This window comes from Anabrus simplex, chromosome 3 (assembly GCF_040414725.1).
Source record: "Anabrus simplex isolate iqAnaSimp1 chromosome 3, ASM4041472v1, whole genome shotgun sequence".
NCBI classification, from domain to species: Eukaryota; Metazoa; Arthropoda; class Insecta; order Orthoptera; family Tettigoniidae; genus Anabrus; species Anabrus simplex.
Genome location: NC_090267.1, coordinates 202,542,861 through 202,560,457, shown reverse-complemented (window position 1 = coordinate 202,560,457; position 17,597 = coordinate 202,542,861). Strand labels below are relative to the sequence as shown.

Genomic DNA, 17,597 nt, shown 5'->3' with positions numbered 1-17,597 from the left:
AAGATAGAATTGCTTGAAGGGCACAGTCCGTTGATACGCTGCTGATGACTAAAGATGTGATGGCCCAGTGGCATGGTCACTGGCTTCTCAGCAAGGCAACCACGGCTCTAAACCCGGCCAATGAATGTGACACCCTTTACCAAGGCCACATTTTAAAACCTTCCAGCTTTTTATATTCTTCCTTAGCGTTCATGCCTATGCACAATGTAAAAGGACATTCCATGCTAAATATTTAGCAATTTTCTTTCGTAGCTTTAAAGTAATAATTCTTGTCGTGGTTTGGATTCAATATAAAACTGGAGATCCCGTGGCCATGATTGTGATATCAACAGTCTCAAGAAACTATAAGCTAGTTTGCTTTTAAGTAGGGGTTGCGTAAATCTGCGCAATCACAGTTCTTTGTACTTATTTAGTGAATCTCTCTCTTATAAGGTGTGTTCCTGAATTATGCACACGGAAGCTGATGCGGAAACTAAATATTCAGCAAACACATACACTGGTAAGTACCAATGATAAAATCCGAAAATTATGATCGATGCTAGATCAAACATGTTTCTTTTAAAAACTAAATTCAGTTGATATGCCAAACATTGCTTAGCGATAGAAATATCGGTTACATCAGGAGGAAAACCACATATCATGCGGGTGGGTTAACCACTGAAAGCTATTCAAATGAAATGCGAGTAAATGGCGTTTAAAATTATAGAGTTTCAATCATGTGGCTGAAAATCAGTGTCGTCAGAATGATCAGCTTTCCTTATGTCTGTTGTTGGTAAAAATAATCCAAGGATAATATAATACAAGTGTCAGTAAAACGCTTTTTTTTTTTTGCTATTTGCTTTACGTCGCACCGGCACAGGGGACAGGAAAGGCCTAGGAATGTGAAGGAAGCGGCCGTCGCCTTAATTAAGGTACAGCCCCAGCATTTGTCTGGTGTGAAAATGGGAAACGACGGAAAACCATCTTCAGGACTGCCGACAGTGGGGTTCGAACCCACTATCTGCCGGATGCGAGCTCACAGTTGCGCGCTCCTAACCGCACGGCCAACTCGCCCGGTCAGTAAAACGCCTTAAAAGATAACGTGCATTAGAGACCCTTGAAACTAACTGATCCAAATTGTTATTTTACATTACTCAGTACGTACACTTCATGAGGTAGTCACAGTTTGTTCTTCTCGTTAGAGTGTCCATCAAGTCAGTAATAAATAGAATGTCTCACACGGCACGCTATGTACACACTAAAGAAAATAAATATGGTTTATCAGTGCTAGTTGTTTCCGTCGTATATCCTAGACAAAGTAAAAAATAAAGTATTTAGTTCTATGACCAGGAAGAATTAGTGGACTTTAAACTTTTCCGACTATCGCATTTTGGGTCAAAATGTTGGTGAAAATATTTCAGACTTGAAGAATTCTTATAATTAGTTGTGGATATGTTCTGAAACATACAACTTGCTTTTTCTTCAAAACCAAAATGCAATGGCTCTTTCACTCCTGGCTGTTATATTTTCTTCTAGAAGTTAGATATTTTGGACAACTGTCCCGTTTGTTTGTAAGTGTTGCACTGTTTTAAGATCGAGGTATAACTGTATCTGTTGTAGCGCGTGGAGATGTAATTATTTGTTTTGTATTGAGATGGGTGTACCAAAGTGAGAGTGGAAACGCTGTCGCCTTATTTGCTAGAATTGTCGCTGTTTGTGTACTGAACGTCTCAAAAAGTACACCTTAAACTAACAATCTAGAATGCACACTGTTACGTAAATAGGAGTGAAACTGTCCGCTAATAAGAAGAATTGCCGAGCTGAGTAGCTCAAACGGTTAAGGTGCTGACTTTCTGAGCCTAAATTGGCGGTTTCGATTCTGCCTCAGTCCGGTGGCATTTGAAGTTGCTCAAATACGTCAGCTCCGTGTCGGTAAATTGACCGGCACATAAAAGAACTGGTGCTTCTGCGTCTCCGAAAAAAACGTAAACAGTAGTTGGTGGGACGTAAAGGCAATACCATTGTTATTAATACAAACAAGAAAAATAATGTTATTTGTTCTTTAAATTAATACAGATTTTTAGAAAATTCTGGTTTCTAGGGTTGTTTTTCCACGGGAGTACTTCAAAATTATAGAAACAAAATAGGAAATGTCACATTTTCACATGCAACCGACATCACTCTCTTGGGTAATATAAACACATTTTTTTGAGTAGAGTCAATGACCACCTGCGATACGTACATCTTGCATACTTCAGCAAATTTCATGTTGCTCTAAAATACAATATAATAATAAACTTGCGTTAAAATTTGATAGTAACACGTTTCACAGTGTTGGTGAACACTGCATTATACTACGAATCTTTTTTTGAAACCTTGTAGAAATGCATGCACCAGATGAAATTTCACATATCCGAAAAAAGATTTTACTGACAGAAAATTATCATTAATAATTGTTAACGTAAGCTGCGCACTGGCTTGACGACCTGTGGTGATGCCTCTGACACTTCCCATCTTCTCCCACCTCACCGGTGCAGCAGCTCAGCGTTAGGACGATAATAATAATGTTATTTGCTTTACGTCCCACTAACTACTTTTTAAGGTCTTCGGAGACGCCGAGGTGCCGGAATTTAGTCCCGCAGGAGTTCTTTTACGTGCCAGTAAATCTACCGACACGGGGCTGTCGTATTTGAGCACCTTCAAATACCACCGGACTGAGCCAGGATCGAACCTGCCAAGTTGGGGTCAGAAGGCCAGCGCCTTAACCGTCTGAGCCACTCAGCCCGGTACGCGTTAGGACGACGTTAAACACATAGCGAAAATAAGTAGGGCATGTAGACAACACAACTAATACACAATATTGAGGTGCAATGCCTTAGAAGATGTATCATCTAGGACCTCGTTCCATTTCGTTAAAAGAGACCACAATAACACAGTACTTAATGTGCAGCAGTAGCGTATACTGAGGGCTACCGTGGCTATCGGTGAAGCCCATACCTCAAATGAGACCGATGGAAATCTAGAGCACATTATAATTTAAACATCTGACATATTGTTCCATTTACAAAACTTGAAACCAATGAGAAAAACGTCGCACAAATTTCTGAGAGCAAGGCATCGGAGACTGATATTGCAGACTCTCCCCTCTCCCCTCGCCACACCTCGCACGGCATGCTTCTGAATATCCGCTGGGTACGGGGAGCGGGGTATAGGTGTGCTAGGCTTCGCTCCGTCAGATCGCCACTGCCAACGAACAATCATGCGTTACTCATTGTATATCCTTCCTCACCTCATAATTCTGACTTAATTGTATACAACAGATAACAGAGTGCTGGTATTTCACTCCCTTTTACTTCTATATCCTTGCAGGAAGACGCTGCAGGGCTACTGTTATAGGAATAATATATTTTTTTAAAGGTATTCTGCTAAAATGAAATGCAACCTTTCAGGTTTAGTGTTCTCTTTTATTCGTTGGAATAGAACCTGTGATCATGGGTCGGACACCACCACTGATCTCTCGAGGAAGCTACTAAACCAGTGAACGATGGGCACGACCGTTGATAATGCTGTAAAATTAAAAATTGTAATTTAATTATAGCAATAGTTGTTACGGGGTTACCCGTGGAATGCAGAGGTGAAAGAAGGTGTGGGTTGGAATGGGTCTATCCACAAAGCTGAGATATGAATTAAAATTGCATTAAAAGTTATATTTTCGAAAATATCAAAACTTAACAATTTTCACATAAAATTTCAACAAATAACAACAAGTCAAATCAGGTACAAGACCAGGAAAGCAAAGATTTAGAGACAATTTAACAATCTGCGCCTCAAGCCCTAATTTTTACAATTTCTGAGCTCTCAGCTCACAACCACATATTTACCAAAGGGCAAAAAACCCCTAATAACATGGAGCACTTGCTCGCACCTTTGAATATTAAGCCTCTCTGAGGCACTTTTACCACAAATAAAAGAGCTGACCCGCTGTCAATGTCCTGAGCCTATCAAAGGCCACAACAGACTTTACCATTAACTGCCCACAAGGCACACTTGTAAAGAAACAGGGGTATCTTGTACCCAACCTACTGGGCCTTAGTAGAAAAATAACAGGTTAAGTTAATGGCCCAAAATGCAAAATGAATGGAGGCGAGAATTTGCACTCCTACATGAAACTTCTTAAAACCTACGAGGCACTAGGCCGATGAAACATGGGCTATTCCCAAACTATGGAGGTGACTCGTATACGGAATAAATTTAACACAATAAGGAAGAGTAGAAAAACGGTTACGAAAATGTAGTCACCTCAAATCCAAAATGAAGGGGAGCTCGAGAGAGTAAAGCACTCTCTATCCCCGATTTACAGTTACAGATATATGAAGTTTTTACAGAACTCTACATGTTTAAGAGATAGGTTACATAGTAAAGGTTTAGGACCTTCCCCGCCGGTAAAACTGCTGAGCTAGCAAGAAATAAAGATGTTAAGCGGCCATTACCTTATTGAAGACTGCTGGCTGAAGAAAGAGGCGCTTCCCGCCTCCTGCTACACGTCCAGACACTAAGTTAACTGTTGATGATGTGGCCGAGAGACAAGAAAATCAGCAGTTTTTATACCCTCGAGGAAAATTCGAGACCTTTCATGAATAAAACAGCCACACCCACAGGCTTTTATTGGCTGGCTAAAAGTTACACATCAAAATTGAAGAAGAAAGACACGATTGGTCAAAAATTAATTACAGAAATAATTGATTGGCTAACTTTAAAACTGGCGGAAAGAAAAGATTAATATTGCCAACCCACAAATGAAAGAACGAAATTTAGTTATAGGAAAACTTATGAGTACAAAATATCTTCAAGGAAAGTTCCTTCACTTCGCACCAGGGTGCATGATCATAGTTTTTTAGTAGAGACATCTACTGTATAAGAGAATGTCCACATTTCTTGATCAATGGAAAACCAAACAAGTGGAACTCCACACAGTATTAACAACTTCGTAATCACAAAATTTACTGTAGTGGCATCTTCTGAGACACTAATGAGTTGATCCAGTTTTTAAAGTTCAGAGTTTCTTCTGTAGAGGAGTACTTTAAGGCGGAAAATTCAAATGTGCGGCGTATAGGTGTACCAGCCGGTACAATAATAATACCAATACTTGTGCATGGCATCTGTATAGGCTTGGTGGTGACCTAATGAGGATGAAATGAATGGCGAAGACGTCATATCGGTAGATTTACTGGCACATAAAGGAACTCCTGCGGGACTAAATTCCGGCACGTCGGCGTCTCTGCAAACCGTAAAACTAGTTAGTGGGACGTAAAGCAAATAACATTATTCTTCAAGACGGCATAAAGACCCAGTCCCCAAGCTAGGGAAATTAAGAGTACGAGGGGTTGATTCTGAAAACTGAACCGGGGCTATCGGACCAAAGCTTTTTATCCATTTAGTCACAAAGCCGGGCTTTAATTTGCTAAACCTTAGGCTACCATCTCCACTGATCAATTGTTGAGTATTGACAGTAGCAGAGTCCAGGACCGTAGCTTGTGAAGCAGCCTTAACAGCACAGCAGGCTATTCCGTTGGCTATTGGCTGCAGCTCAGAACGCTTAAGGCTTAACGTTCACTAAACCAACTATCGAAAAGGGGTAACCTATGTCTAGTGACAGCCGACGTCTTGATCCCGGCATACGCCACTGATGTGCACATACAGTAGCATGTAAGTGGATAGGGATATGTTCCTAAATGAAACGGGTTATAAACTACAAAATATACTCCTAGATTTTGAAATATGTACATGGGAAAGAAAATGAAAAATGTGATTTGTTCCAATTGTATGTTCCTCGTTAGTCTTAAAAGCTGTCATATTTTTACAGATGAACTTATAAATGAAGAAGCCACGGATCCAGACATGTATGACATTGTTCTGGAGAAGATGTGGGGATCTCTCGGCATTCAACTTAAGGTGAGTGCATATTCTCTCCTTTGCCATCATTAGACTGTTAACAATGTAAAACGTAAGATTTGGAGTCGATATTATCAAGTGTCGGGATAATTCTGGAGGTGTAATATTTCAGATCATGGACGCGTACGTTTTTTTCCACAAACTGAATAGAATAGAATAGAATAGAATAGAACACAATAACTTAATCGTCGTTTTAAACAGTACAGTATGTGGCCCGTTGCGCGGAGAGAGATCCAAAGTCGGCAATGGAAATTTTACAGGAGAGCTGAACAGAAGTGTTTGCAATTATATGGTTTGACTGCTTGCTCTACCTGTCCGACTCCTTGTCTGAATGGTCAGCGTTGAGGCCTTCGGTTTAGAGGGTTCCGGGTTCGATTCCCGGCCGGGTTGGGGATTTTAATCGCCTCTGATTAATTCTTCTGGCTTAGGGGCTGGGTATTTTTGTTTGCTCCAACATTTTCCTCTTCATGTACACACGACATACTGCACTACCAACCACCACAGAAACACACAATAGTGATTACATCCCTCCATATAGTGTTGGCGTCAGGAATGGCATCCGGCTTGAAAACAGGGCCAAATCCACATGTGCGGCACACTTCGCACCCGTGATCCTACAGTCTGGGAAAAGCGATAGAAGAAGACTTCTTGCGTTATCAATAGGTCTTCTTAAGAAACTAAGTTACGCAACAGCTCGAGTCTTCGCCACTCGATGTCATGATTTTTCTTTCCATTGGTAAGAAAATTAGTGAAAGCTGTAATTGTGTTCTCAAAATACAATTTTCTTAATAGCAACAGTCAATAATTAATATCCTCTGCAGTAATGCACCTATTTTTGAAATGTTCAGTACCTTGTGCCAATTTTAGAACCACAAAAACCGGGCGAGTTGGCCGTGCGGTTAGGGGCGCGCAGCTGTGAGCAAGCATCCGGGAGATAGTCGGTTCGAATTCCACTGTCGGCAGTCCTAAAAATGGTATTCCGTGGTACGTTAATTAAGGCCACGACCGCTTCTTTCCCACTCCTAGGCCTTTCCTATCCTATCGTCGCCATAAAACCTATCTGTGTCCGTGCGACGTAAAGCAAATTGTAAAAAATAGAGAAAACCCCACAAAAATCGCAAAAATAAAAAATCCGACTTAGGGTCTCTTTCCGCATAACGGGCCATTTATACAGTTGTAATTGACACAGTCAATTGAAAGTAATTGAATCTCTTATGCACACTTGATTGAAATAATCTGGCCCATGTAGAAACGGTGATTTAGGTTGGTAATGAAATGTATTGCAGTCCAATCCTCTCCAGCTTCAACCTCCTTTCCCCACCTGCATGCTTTTAGCAACGTGATTGACCAGTTACTTACCTCTTCTCCAACGTTAGTTATATACCAACCTTGCCTCTTCTCAAAAGATTAGCGGAAGGAAACACTGTCGGGGAGTTGTTTATGTTCTCCTTACGATGAATTTTTTAGAAAAAATATTATTTAATTATTATATATAGTACTGTAACTTATGTATTCCGGACATTTATGGTCACTCCCACTGTTGGACGGATGATTTATTTTTAATACATGTTACTACTACTACTACTACTGCCCAAAAATAATGTCGGGTTGAGTAGCTCGGATGGTTAGAGCGCTGGCCTTCTGAGCCGAACTTGGTAGGTTCGATCTTGGCTCAATCCGGTGATATTTGATGTGCTTAAATATTCCAGACTCGTGTCGGTAGAGTTACTGGCACGTAAAATAACTCGTGCGGGAAAAATTCCGGCACATCGGCGTGAAAGTAGTTAGTGAGACGTAAAAATTAATAACATTGTTACTAGTAATTGCGGAACTGAAACCAATTGTTTACAAGACTAATAAATAAAATAATTTAAAAAGAAGTGATTAAAAATATTTGAAATGTCAATACCGTGTCTAGTACTTTCCGTTCAAGACAACAGCATTCATTTCTCTTGTAACCAAACTGACCAACTGTTCCATGGAGTTCTGTGAGGCTGTCACATATTCCCATGCAGCTTCAAGAAAAATCCCTATCTCCTCACTTGTGTGGGAGCTTGCTGCTTTGTTGACCCTTTTCCGTACTTCCGCCCATACATTTTCCATTGGATTTGATTCCGGAATGTTGGGTATCCAGGGAACAATTTTAATATCGCCTTGATCATTGTGTAAATCAATTTTGGACTTGTGAGGATGTGTGGACGGTGGTAAAGTCATGCTGAAATATAGTGGAATATCGTCGAATAATACCCGTAATTTGGATGGCAACACGATTTTCAATGTAGGTATGTATTGGTGACTATTTACAGTAGATAACCTTCAATTCTCCAAAGCATGTTGCCTTCTTGCTCAGAAATCCAGCCCCAGAGTGGGAAGGAAATGATGACCACTCGTACTGTGACATACTGCAGGTCATACAGAGAAGAATTCGTAGGTCGATAAGCACTGGCCGTAAGCTGGTTTTGGCAAAGATTTTGTCGCCCGACAACAGCATGTTGTTCCAGGGATAGTCAGAATATTGGATACAGGAAACATCTCTGTTTATCCTAGGATCCTCTGTCAAGATTTCCAGAACAGCTGTCCTCCTTCTGGCGATTAGTGCTAGCTCTATTGTAAGTCTTCGTAGCGCAGTCCACGTAGACCCAGGGAAATTAGTTCCGTCACAAACATTCGCGCTGTGTTAATGACGATCTTCTTGCAGCGTAAATTAGTGCCTCATCTTGCTCTGGGGTTGACATCAGATGACGTCCGCTGCCTGTATATTGGAATAATAACGAGGCCTGTTCTGAATCCTGCATGCTGTTCTCCGATATTTGGTTCTACAGTAGTTCTTGTGATTTATCGAGAAGATATAATTCCGGGATGTTGGGTACCCAGGGAGCAATTTCAATATCACCTTGATATTGCGTAAATCAGGTTTGGACTTGTGAGGATGTGTGGATGGTGGTAAAAGTCATGCTGGAATATAATGGAATATCGTCAAATAATACCCGTAATCTGGATGGCATCGCGTTATAATTTTATATCCAACTGATACTAGTCAGATTCCTCTGTAGTTGTTCATATTATTATTATTATTATTATTATTATTATTATTATTATTATTATTATTATTATTATTATTATTATTATTATTATTGAATGAGCTCATTAGGACTACGCAAAGTACTCAGAGGCATACTTTTGACTTCCTTTATGTACATATTTATTTAATTCTTTTACTATGGGCTTCCGTCCCCCTCTGTGGTGTACTGGTCAGCGTGATTAGCTGCCACCCTGGAGGCCCGGGTTCGATTCCCGGCTCTGGCACGAAAATTTGAAAAGTGGTACGAGGGCTGGAACGGGGTCCACTCAGCCTCGGGAGGTCAACTGAGTAGAGGTGGGTTCGATTCCCATCTCAGTCATCCTGGAAGTGGTTTTCCGTGGTTTCCCACTTCTCCTCCAGGCGAATGCCGGGATGGTACCTAACTTAAGGCCACGGCCGCTTCCTTCCCTCTTCCTTGCCTATCCCTTCCAATCTTCCTATCCCTCCACAAGGCCCCTGTTCAGCATAGCAGGGGAGGCCGCCTGGGCGAGGCACTCGTCATACTCCCCAGTTGTATCCCCCGACCAAGAGTCTAAAGCTCCAGGACACCTCCCTTGAGGCGGTAGAGGTGGGATCCCTCGCTAAGTCCGAGGGAAAAACCGAACCTGGAGGGTAAACAGATGATGATGATGACTATGGGCTTCCTTTCTTTCTTCAGACCAGGTTGTTCCAGTCTTCTTCTTGGGCTTCTCTCTTGGCCAACTTGATATTTGCAAATTTTGAGCCTGAAGATTATCCGGTTTTGGACATCTGCTTGTGTAATTCCTGCCCCTGTCCGGCTACATGGCTAAATGATTAGCGTGCTATCCTTTGGTCACAGGGGTCCCGGGTTCGATTCCCGCCAGGGTCGGGAATTTTAAGTATGATTGGTTAATTCCCCTGGCACGGGGACTGGGTGTATGTGTCGTCTTCATTATCATTTCATCCTCATCATGACTCGCAGGTCGCCTATGGGAGTCAGATCAAAAGACCTGCACCTGGTGAGCAGAAGTCCTCGGACACATCCGGCACTAAAATCCATGCGCCATTTCATTTCATTCCTGCCAGTTTCAGATCTGTTTTCATTTCGCCAGTGCATTTCATTTTGTCTGTTTTGCTGATGATGCTTGTTATTTAAAGGGGCCTAACATCTACGTTATCGGCCCTTTTGTCTGTTTTGGGTTTACTCCTGTTTTCAAATAATTCTACTACCGGATTTGTTTTGTAAAGTCTGTCTGGGGCCATAGAATCCTAATCTGATTTCTAATGTCTCTGTGAATATTTGTGTATTGTTTTATTTTCTATTTGCCTCCGAATCGGTATTCTCCATTTGGGAGTTTTGGGCCTACGTTTTTCGTTGATTTTTCTCACTGTTTTCAATGTTTGCTTTCCTGTTCAAAATTAGCGTTTCTGATCGATCAAGACATTCCTGTTTAGTGACAGTATTGCAATGTCTTAGTTTTTGTACTTGGAGATACATTTCTTGTTGTGGATATTTTGGGTTAGTCGGTATGCAGCTTCCATTGCATCTAATTCATTGGCTTTAGTTTCGTGTCCATTTTCCTCAACTGTTTCACCAAGATATTTAACTATGATACTCGTTTTATTTTGCCATAATTTGTCTGCATGATATTTGGTGCTTCTTTGTTGCAGGTCATGTATTCTGTTTTTTCAAAATACATCGGCAACATTTTTCTGCAGTTTCTTTCAGGAGTTTAATCTGATTTTGGGTTGTTGAAATGTCTCGAGTTAATACTGCTAGGTCATCTGCAAATGCTAGGAAACCTATCGCTAATTTTTCTCTGTCTAAAGGTGATTGTTGATGAATATTTTAAGAACTAATTTGTATTTGTGCCATTCTTGTTTTACTTTGTCAAGGTCGCAGTTGAAGAGTGGAGAGGAGAGTCCATCTCCTTGTCTTACTACCGTTTCGATTTCAAAGGGATCTGAGTTTTCACCCATGAATTTAACCTTGGACTTCGTGTCTGTTTTACGACTGCAAGTATTTTAATGTCTAAACCTTGTTCTTTCAATATTTGGAAGAGTGATTCGTGATCAACTGAGTCATAGGCTGCTTTGAAATCAACAAATGTGCAGTCTAAATTTTTGCTACAAATTCTCTGATGTCTGATTAGCTTTAGGTTCAAGATTTACTCTGGACACGATCGGCCTGGTGTGAATGCTGCCTGGTATTCTCCCATATTTAGTTTTAGTTGTTGTGATTTATCGAGAAGACCCTGGAACAGAATTTTGTACGCAACTGATACTAGTCAGATTCGTCTGTAGTAGTTCATATTTATTATTATTCCCACGTGGTGGTCATGATTATTAAGGAGTCAAATGTCTACGTTCTGAAACCGTGGTTAGCTTGTTCAAGTCTCGTTGGTGGAAATATTTTCACCATCTGATTGCGTGCCAAAATCCTGGGTTCAGTTCCAAACTTCTCCGCTGTGTTTATATAGAGTGAGGCTATATTACTCTGATGATCGTACTTTGTCCATCATATGAGAACATTAAGCCTCGAACAGACCCCATTGGTGTTATTCGATAGGAGTAGGCTACGCTCCGACACCGGGTTTCACCCTCTCCTTTCCTCCTCGTCATCATTACCACCACTCACCCAGACGCACAGGTTGCCCATGGGAATCAACTATAAATACTTGCAACATGCTTATCTGGAGGCCACATCACATTATTTATTTATTTATTTATTTATTTGGTTCGACCGAATCCTTAGGATTGCGAGTGACTTGTCCAGCGCGCCTTCGTTCTTGCTAATATCTCCTTATTCTCTCGCTCTTCCCATTTCTCTATGATTTCGTGATCTGAATTTTGATCCTAGTGTCAGTCCATGCTATAGGTGGATCTCTTCTGTACTGTAAGGTAAGGGTATATTCTGCCCGAAGGCAGGTCCGAACTCATCACAGAGGTGTGCCTGAGCCGGAAATCACGTACGGTAGGGTGGCCAGTTCCTTTCCGCTCCTCCATTCCCTTACCCCCACCAACAGTGCGTGGCAACCCATCCACACCTCGACCACGCTCAATGTTGCTTAACTTCAGAGCTCTCACGGGATTCGGTGTGCCAACACGGCTACAGCCGTTGGCTCTTTACTGCCGTCTGCGGATATTTTCACGTTATGCTAATTGTCTTTCAAGCGTCCCGGAAACCGCTACGCTGATTATTCAGCCAAAGAATCAAAATGGACGAATTTGTAAGTAAATGACGTTGATGATGAGGTAGGGAGAGGGTGAAACCCACTGTCGGTAGTAGTCGAATCTGTTTAAGGGATCTGTTTAAGGCTTAACGTCTCCATCCGATGGAGGAATCGCCATCAACAGCGTCATTTGCCCTCACTCCAGATGACCACTGCGAAACGATCTGGAAATGAACTCACACTTTTGGTACCCCAACCTACTGATTAGAAATTATATACCAACACTTCTCCTACCCTACTGGCCAACATTCTGATACTTAATTATTTTTTACCAATGGGACCCGAGCCGGCAAACCACCTTAAAAACATAACGTCTTAAGGATCATAAATAAATAACTGACCTATAAAGATGAATTGGGGGAAGGAAACGTTCGGCCCTCAAAATGGTCTCCTAATAGTCCTCTTGATAGCTGCGAAGTCATCTCGCCAGAACTGTCACGGATCAAGAGTCCAACATATAGTTCAATAATTGTCCTTCGATTGCTCCAATAGATGGAGATGATAAAATAAATTTCCTTGTCTACATTACTTAATTTCTTCGCTATCGTGGTGTAGGGGTTAACATATGTTCAACTGTCGGGTCTACCACGGTTTAAGAGATGGGTAACATAAAAGAAAAATGGATGAAAATCCCACGCTCGACCATTGTAGAAGTGTTTTTTTTCGCGGTTTCCTACTCCTATCTGAGGCCATTGTCAGGATAGCAGCTCACAGATACATTACAAGCCTTTCCTTCCCAACCCTAGACACAATTAATATGTACTCTGCAGTACAAATATCAGAGCTACATACATTATCACCCAGTCCGACTTCTTGGCTGAATGGTCAGCTTAATGGCCAACGGTTCAGAGGGTTCCGGGGTCGATTCCTGGCCGGGCTGGAGAGTTAACCTCTTCTGGGTAATTCACGAAAGGCATCCGTAAATCTGAGCTAAATCTATACAAAGTGCCGACCCCAGGAAAAAAGCCAGGAAGAAGAAAAGACGAAGGGATCGAGTAAGTGGCCACATAGTTTCGGTTACCGGTACGTAGCTGTCACTTTTGCGTTCCGGAGATAGTGGATTCGAACTCCTCTGTCGGCTGCTCTGAAGATAGAGTTTTCACACCAGGTACATACTGGGGCTGTACCTTAATTAAGGCTGTGGTCGCTTCCTTTCCACCGGGCGAGCTGGCTGTGCGGTTAGGGGCCCGCAGCTGTGAGCTTGCATCCAGGAGATAGTGGGTTCGAACCTCAATATCGGCAGACCTGAAGATGGCTTTCCGCGGTTTCCCATTTTCACACCAGGCAAATGCTGGGGCTGTACCGTAATTAAGACCACGGCCACTTCATTCTCATTCCTAGCCCTTTCCTATCCCATCGTTGTCATAAGACCTTTCTGTGTCGGTGCGACATGGAAAAGAAATTGTAAAAAAAAAAAAATTGCTTCCCTTCCACTCCTGACCTTTCCCTATTCCATCGTCGTCATAAGATATATCTGTGTCGGTGTGTTGTAAAACAAATTGAATAAACAATAAAATAAAGACAAACATGAAGATACGTGTTAGCAAGACTACTCGGCATTAAGTTCACAGAAATATGGATTAGGATGAACCAAACCTCTTACATGTAATAATAATAATAATAATAATAATAATAATAATAATAATAATAATAATAATAATAATTGTACCGGTTGGTACACCCCGACCCCGCAAATTTAAATTGTGCGCCTAAAATGTATCCCCTACAGGAGAAACTCTGAACTTTAAAATCTGTATTAAATCAAAGGTTTCTTGGAAGATGTCACTACTGTAAATTTTGAAGTGTTCTGAACTGTGTCTATTTCGATTTGTGTTTGTTTGCTCTGTAGCAAGAAGTGTGGACATTCGCTTCTAGATGTCACTATATAAAAACTATAACTGTGCACCCTGGTGCGAAGTGAACGAACTGTTTTTGAAGAAATTTTGTATCCATAAGTTTGTTCTTTGTTAAATTTCTTTCTTTCATTTTTTGGGTTGGCAGTATTGATCTCTGTTTCCGCCAGTTTTAAATTCAGCCAATCCTAAATTTTCTAAATTAATTTTCCACCAATCCTAGATTTCTTCTTCAGTTTTGACATGTAATCTTTAGCCGACCAATAAAAGGTAGTGGGCGGGACTGTTTTATTCACGAAAGGTCTCGAACTTTCCCCGAGCGTATAAAACTGCTGAGGTTCATGGCTCGTCGCCACTACATCGACAACTTGCTTAATGTGTGATTATGTAGCAGGGGGCGGGAAGCGCCTCTTTCTTCGGGCAGCAGTTCATCAACAGGGTAATGGACGTTTAAGAACTTTATTTCTTGCTAGCAGTTTTAACCCGCGGGGAAGGTTCGAATCATTTTCACTGTAAACCTTACTATATTCATGTAAATTAACCGCAATTTGGGATAGAGAGTGCTTAACCCTCTCGAGCTCCCACTCATGTTGTTTTGAGGTGACTGCGTTTTCATAACCGATTTTCTTCTCTTCTTAATGTAATGAATTATTCTTCTACGAGTCACCTCCCTAGTATGGGATTAGCCCCTGTATAACTGGCCGAGTGCCCCCTAGGTTTTAAGAAGTTTCATGTAGGAGTGCAAGCTACGCCTCCAGTCAGTTTGGTTTTTTGGGCCATTTAATTAACCCAACATTTTGTTTTCTTCATGTGAAGGCCCTGTAGGTTGGGTACAAGATACTACTGTTTCACTGTATGTGTGCCTTGAGGGCAGTTAGGACTGAAGTTTGTTGTGGCCTTTGATAGGCTTGTAAACTTGAGAGCGGGACTGCTCTTTCCAAATTTGATCTCTGCGTGCCTCTAGGAGGCTTGACATTCTAATTAGGGGCAATTTCTCCTTGGTATGAAGGGGTTTTCTGCCCTTTGGTTGTAAGCTGAGGGCTCAAGGAATGTAAAACGGGGCTCGAAGCCCCAAAACTTGTAACGACTGTAATCTGTAATTTCTTAATTTGTTGATCTGCTACTTGGTACCTGTTATAATTTGTTATTTGTTGATTTCGAAAAGAAAATAATAACCTTTGTTGAAGTTTTAAACTAACTTTAATTTTGTAGTTGAGACCTATTCCAGCCCGCACCTTCTTTCACCTCTGCTGTTCCACAGATACCTCGGAACAATAATAATAATAATTCACACTTTTACCTTTTTACGACGCACTACCATAAGAAGACTGTTCGGATATTCGTCGTCGGTGGAGGGCTGGGAAGATATTGACTGACGCGCTAATCAAGGAACAATCACCAGTTTATTTATCTAGTGTGGAAATGGGATATCATAAAATACCATCCTCAGCGCGTCTGACGGTGGAATTGAAACTCACCATCCCTAAAATGAGAGTCACGCTACTCATCCTGCGTAACGAACTCGTTTATTTTAGTTCATCACTTAAAGTTTTACTACCCAGTATATGTAGCTTTCAAACGGCATGCACTTAACATCCAACATCTGCTCTTGGTGACCAGATGCCGGGTTTAATTTCAAACATTTTTTTCCCCCTTTTTACAGGGACAGGGATTTGCGGTCTGTGAAACGCATCTGGCGACTAGGGATCTTTGTGCCGTAGCTTCTCCTGATCTTATCAATAACTGTTAGTCGGTTCTTATTCTTAACCGAACCCGGCAGTATTACATTCGTAATGCTCAAGAGATCTTAAATTATTCACCTCTCCTTTGCTCCTGTATTCCCCTCACCGATTTTCTCTTTCTTTTGAAGCCAGGAACTCTCCTTGAGTTGTGGTTCTTTCACTTAGTTTTTAATGCCCCTTATGCTCACATCAATCAATCAATCAATCAATCAATCAATCAATCAATCAATCAATCAATCAATCAATCAATCAATCAATCAATCAATCAATCAATCAATCAATCAATCAATCAATCAATCAATCAATCAATCAATCAATCAATCAATCAATCAATCAATCAATCAATCAATCAATCAATCAATCAATCAATCAATCAATCAATCAATCACATGTTTTGGTTGTGTTCTTTGTTTATTCCAGGCCTATCATGAAAGAACCGGGAAGCCTAACTATGGCTATATGCCCTTTCATTAAGGAGATTTGGGGTTCGAGTACCGTTGTTGAGACATATTTGGAAGCCTCCTTTGTAGGATAATGAAGTGACGGTGTAGTAGTACAGTTCATGAAAAATGTTTTCAACAAATCCCCTGTGGGTGGCACGCACAGACGTAGAATACACCCACGGTATCCCCTGCGTGTCGTAAGAGGCGACTAAAAGGGGCGACCAAGGGATGATGACATTAGAAATATGAAAATACTTGTAATTAGTACCATTACGTGCGGAACACCATGGGTTGACGTTACTTTCAACTAGTACCGACTTGCGAGGAAAACTATGGGTCTACGTTACATATGAGCAGTACCAATATATGAAAAACTCTACGGCGCTGGGCGTTGTTTGTGATAATGGTTATCGTGTGTATTCCACCGGTCGGCTCCATTGTGTTCAGCGGAATGGGTCTGCGTTACTTGTGACTAGTACCACTTTTTGAGTAACACCATGTGTGTACATTACCCGTGATTAGTATCACTGTGTGAGTAAAAGCATGGGTCTGCGTTGCCTGAGAATAGTAGTATCATTATGTGAGTAACACCATGGGTTTGGCTGACGCCTGTGATTAGGATCACTATGTGAGTAAGAGCATGGGTCTGCGTTGCCTGAGAATAGTAGTATCATTATGTGAGGAACATCATGGGTTTGTGTTTCATGTAGGCTTTGTAATAATGTATGATATACCGTGGGTTTACATTGTCTGTGATTAGTACCACTACGTGAGCAACGAGCTCGATAGCTGCAGTCGCTTAAGTGCGGCCAGTATCCAGTATTCGGGAGATAGTGGGTTCGAATCCCACTGGCGGCAGCCCTGAAGATGGTTTTCCGTGGTTTCTCAATTCCACACCAGAGAAATGCTGGGGCTGTACCTCAATTAAGGCCACAGCCGCTTCCTTCCCAGTTCTAGCCCTTTCCTGTCCCTTCGTCGCCGTAAGACATGTCTGTGTCGGTGCGACGTAAAACAAACAGAAAAAAAAACCTACGTGAGCAACACAATGAGTATACGTGTCCTGTTATGAGTTCCTCTAAATGAGGAACACCACGGGAATACCGGCGCTCGTGATTAGTCCCATTATGCGTGAAACACCATAGGTTTGTGTTATCTGCGAGTGGTGCCATTGTGCGTGACATACCATGGGTCTACATTACCTATAATTAGTACCACCATGCGAGAAACACCATGAGTTTAATAATTTAATTTCGAATGGCTATTTCTAGCCGGGTGCAGCCCTTGTAAGGCAGACCCTCCGATGAGGGTGGGCGGCATCTGCCATGTGTAGGTAACTGCGTGTTATTGTGGTG

The 17,597-nt window shown here is 41.6% G+C and overlaps 1 protein-coding gene across 1 annotated transcript in view; it reads left to right on the top strand.

Annotated features, from left to right (window-relative positions):
- LOC137498949 (probable serine/threonine-protein kinase cdc7) overlaps positions 1-17,597 on the top strand; it is a 112,574-nt gene that overhangs the window by 71,986 nt on the left and 22,991 nt on the right. Inside the window, exon 3 of the mRNA XM_068226830.1 lies at positions 5,843-5,931. Coding sequence (XP_068082931.1) covers positions 5,843-5,931 — 89 coding nt within the window. The remainder of the gene's footprint in view (positions 1-5,842; positions 5,932-17,597) is intronic.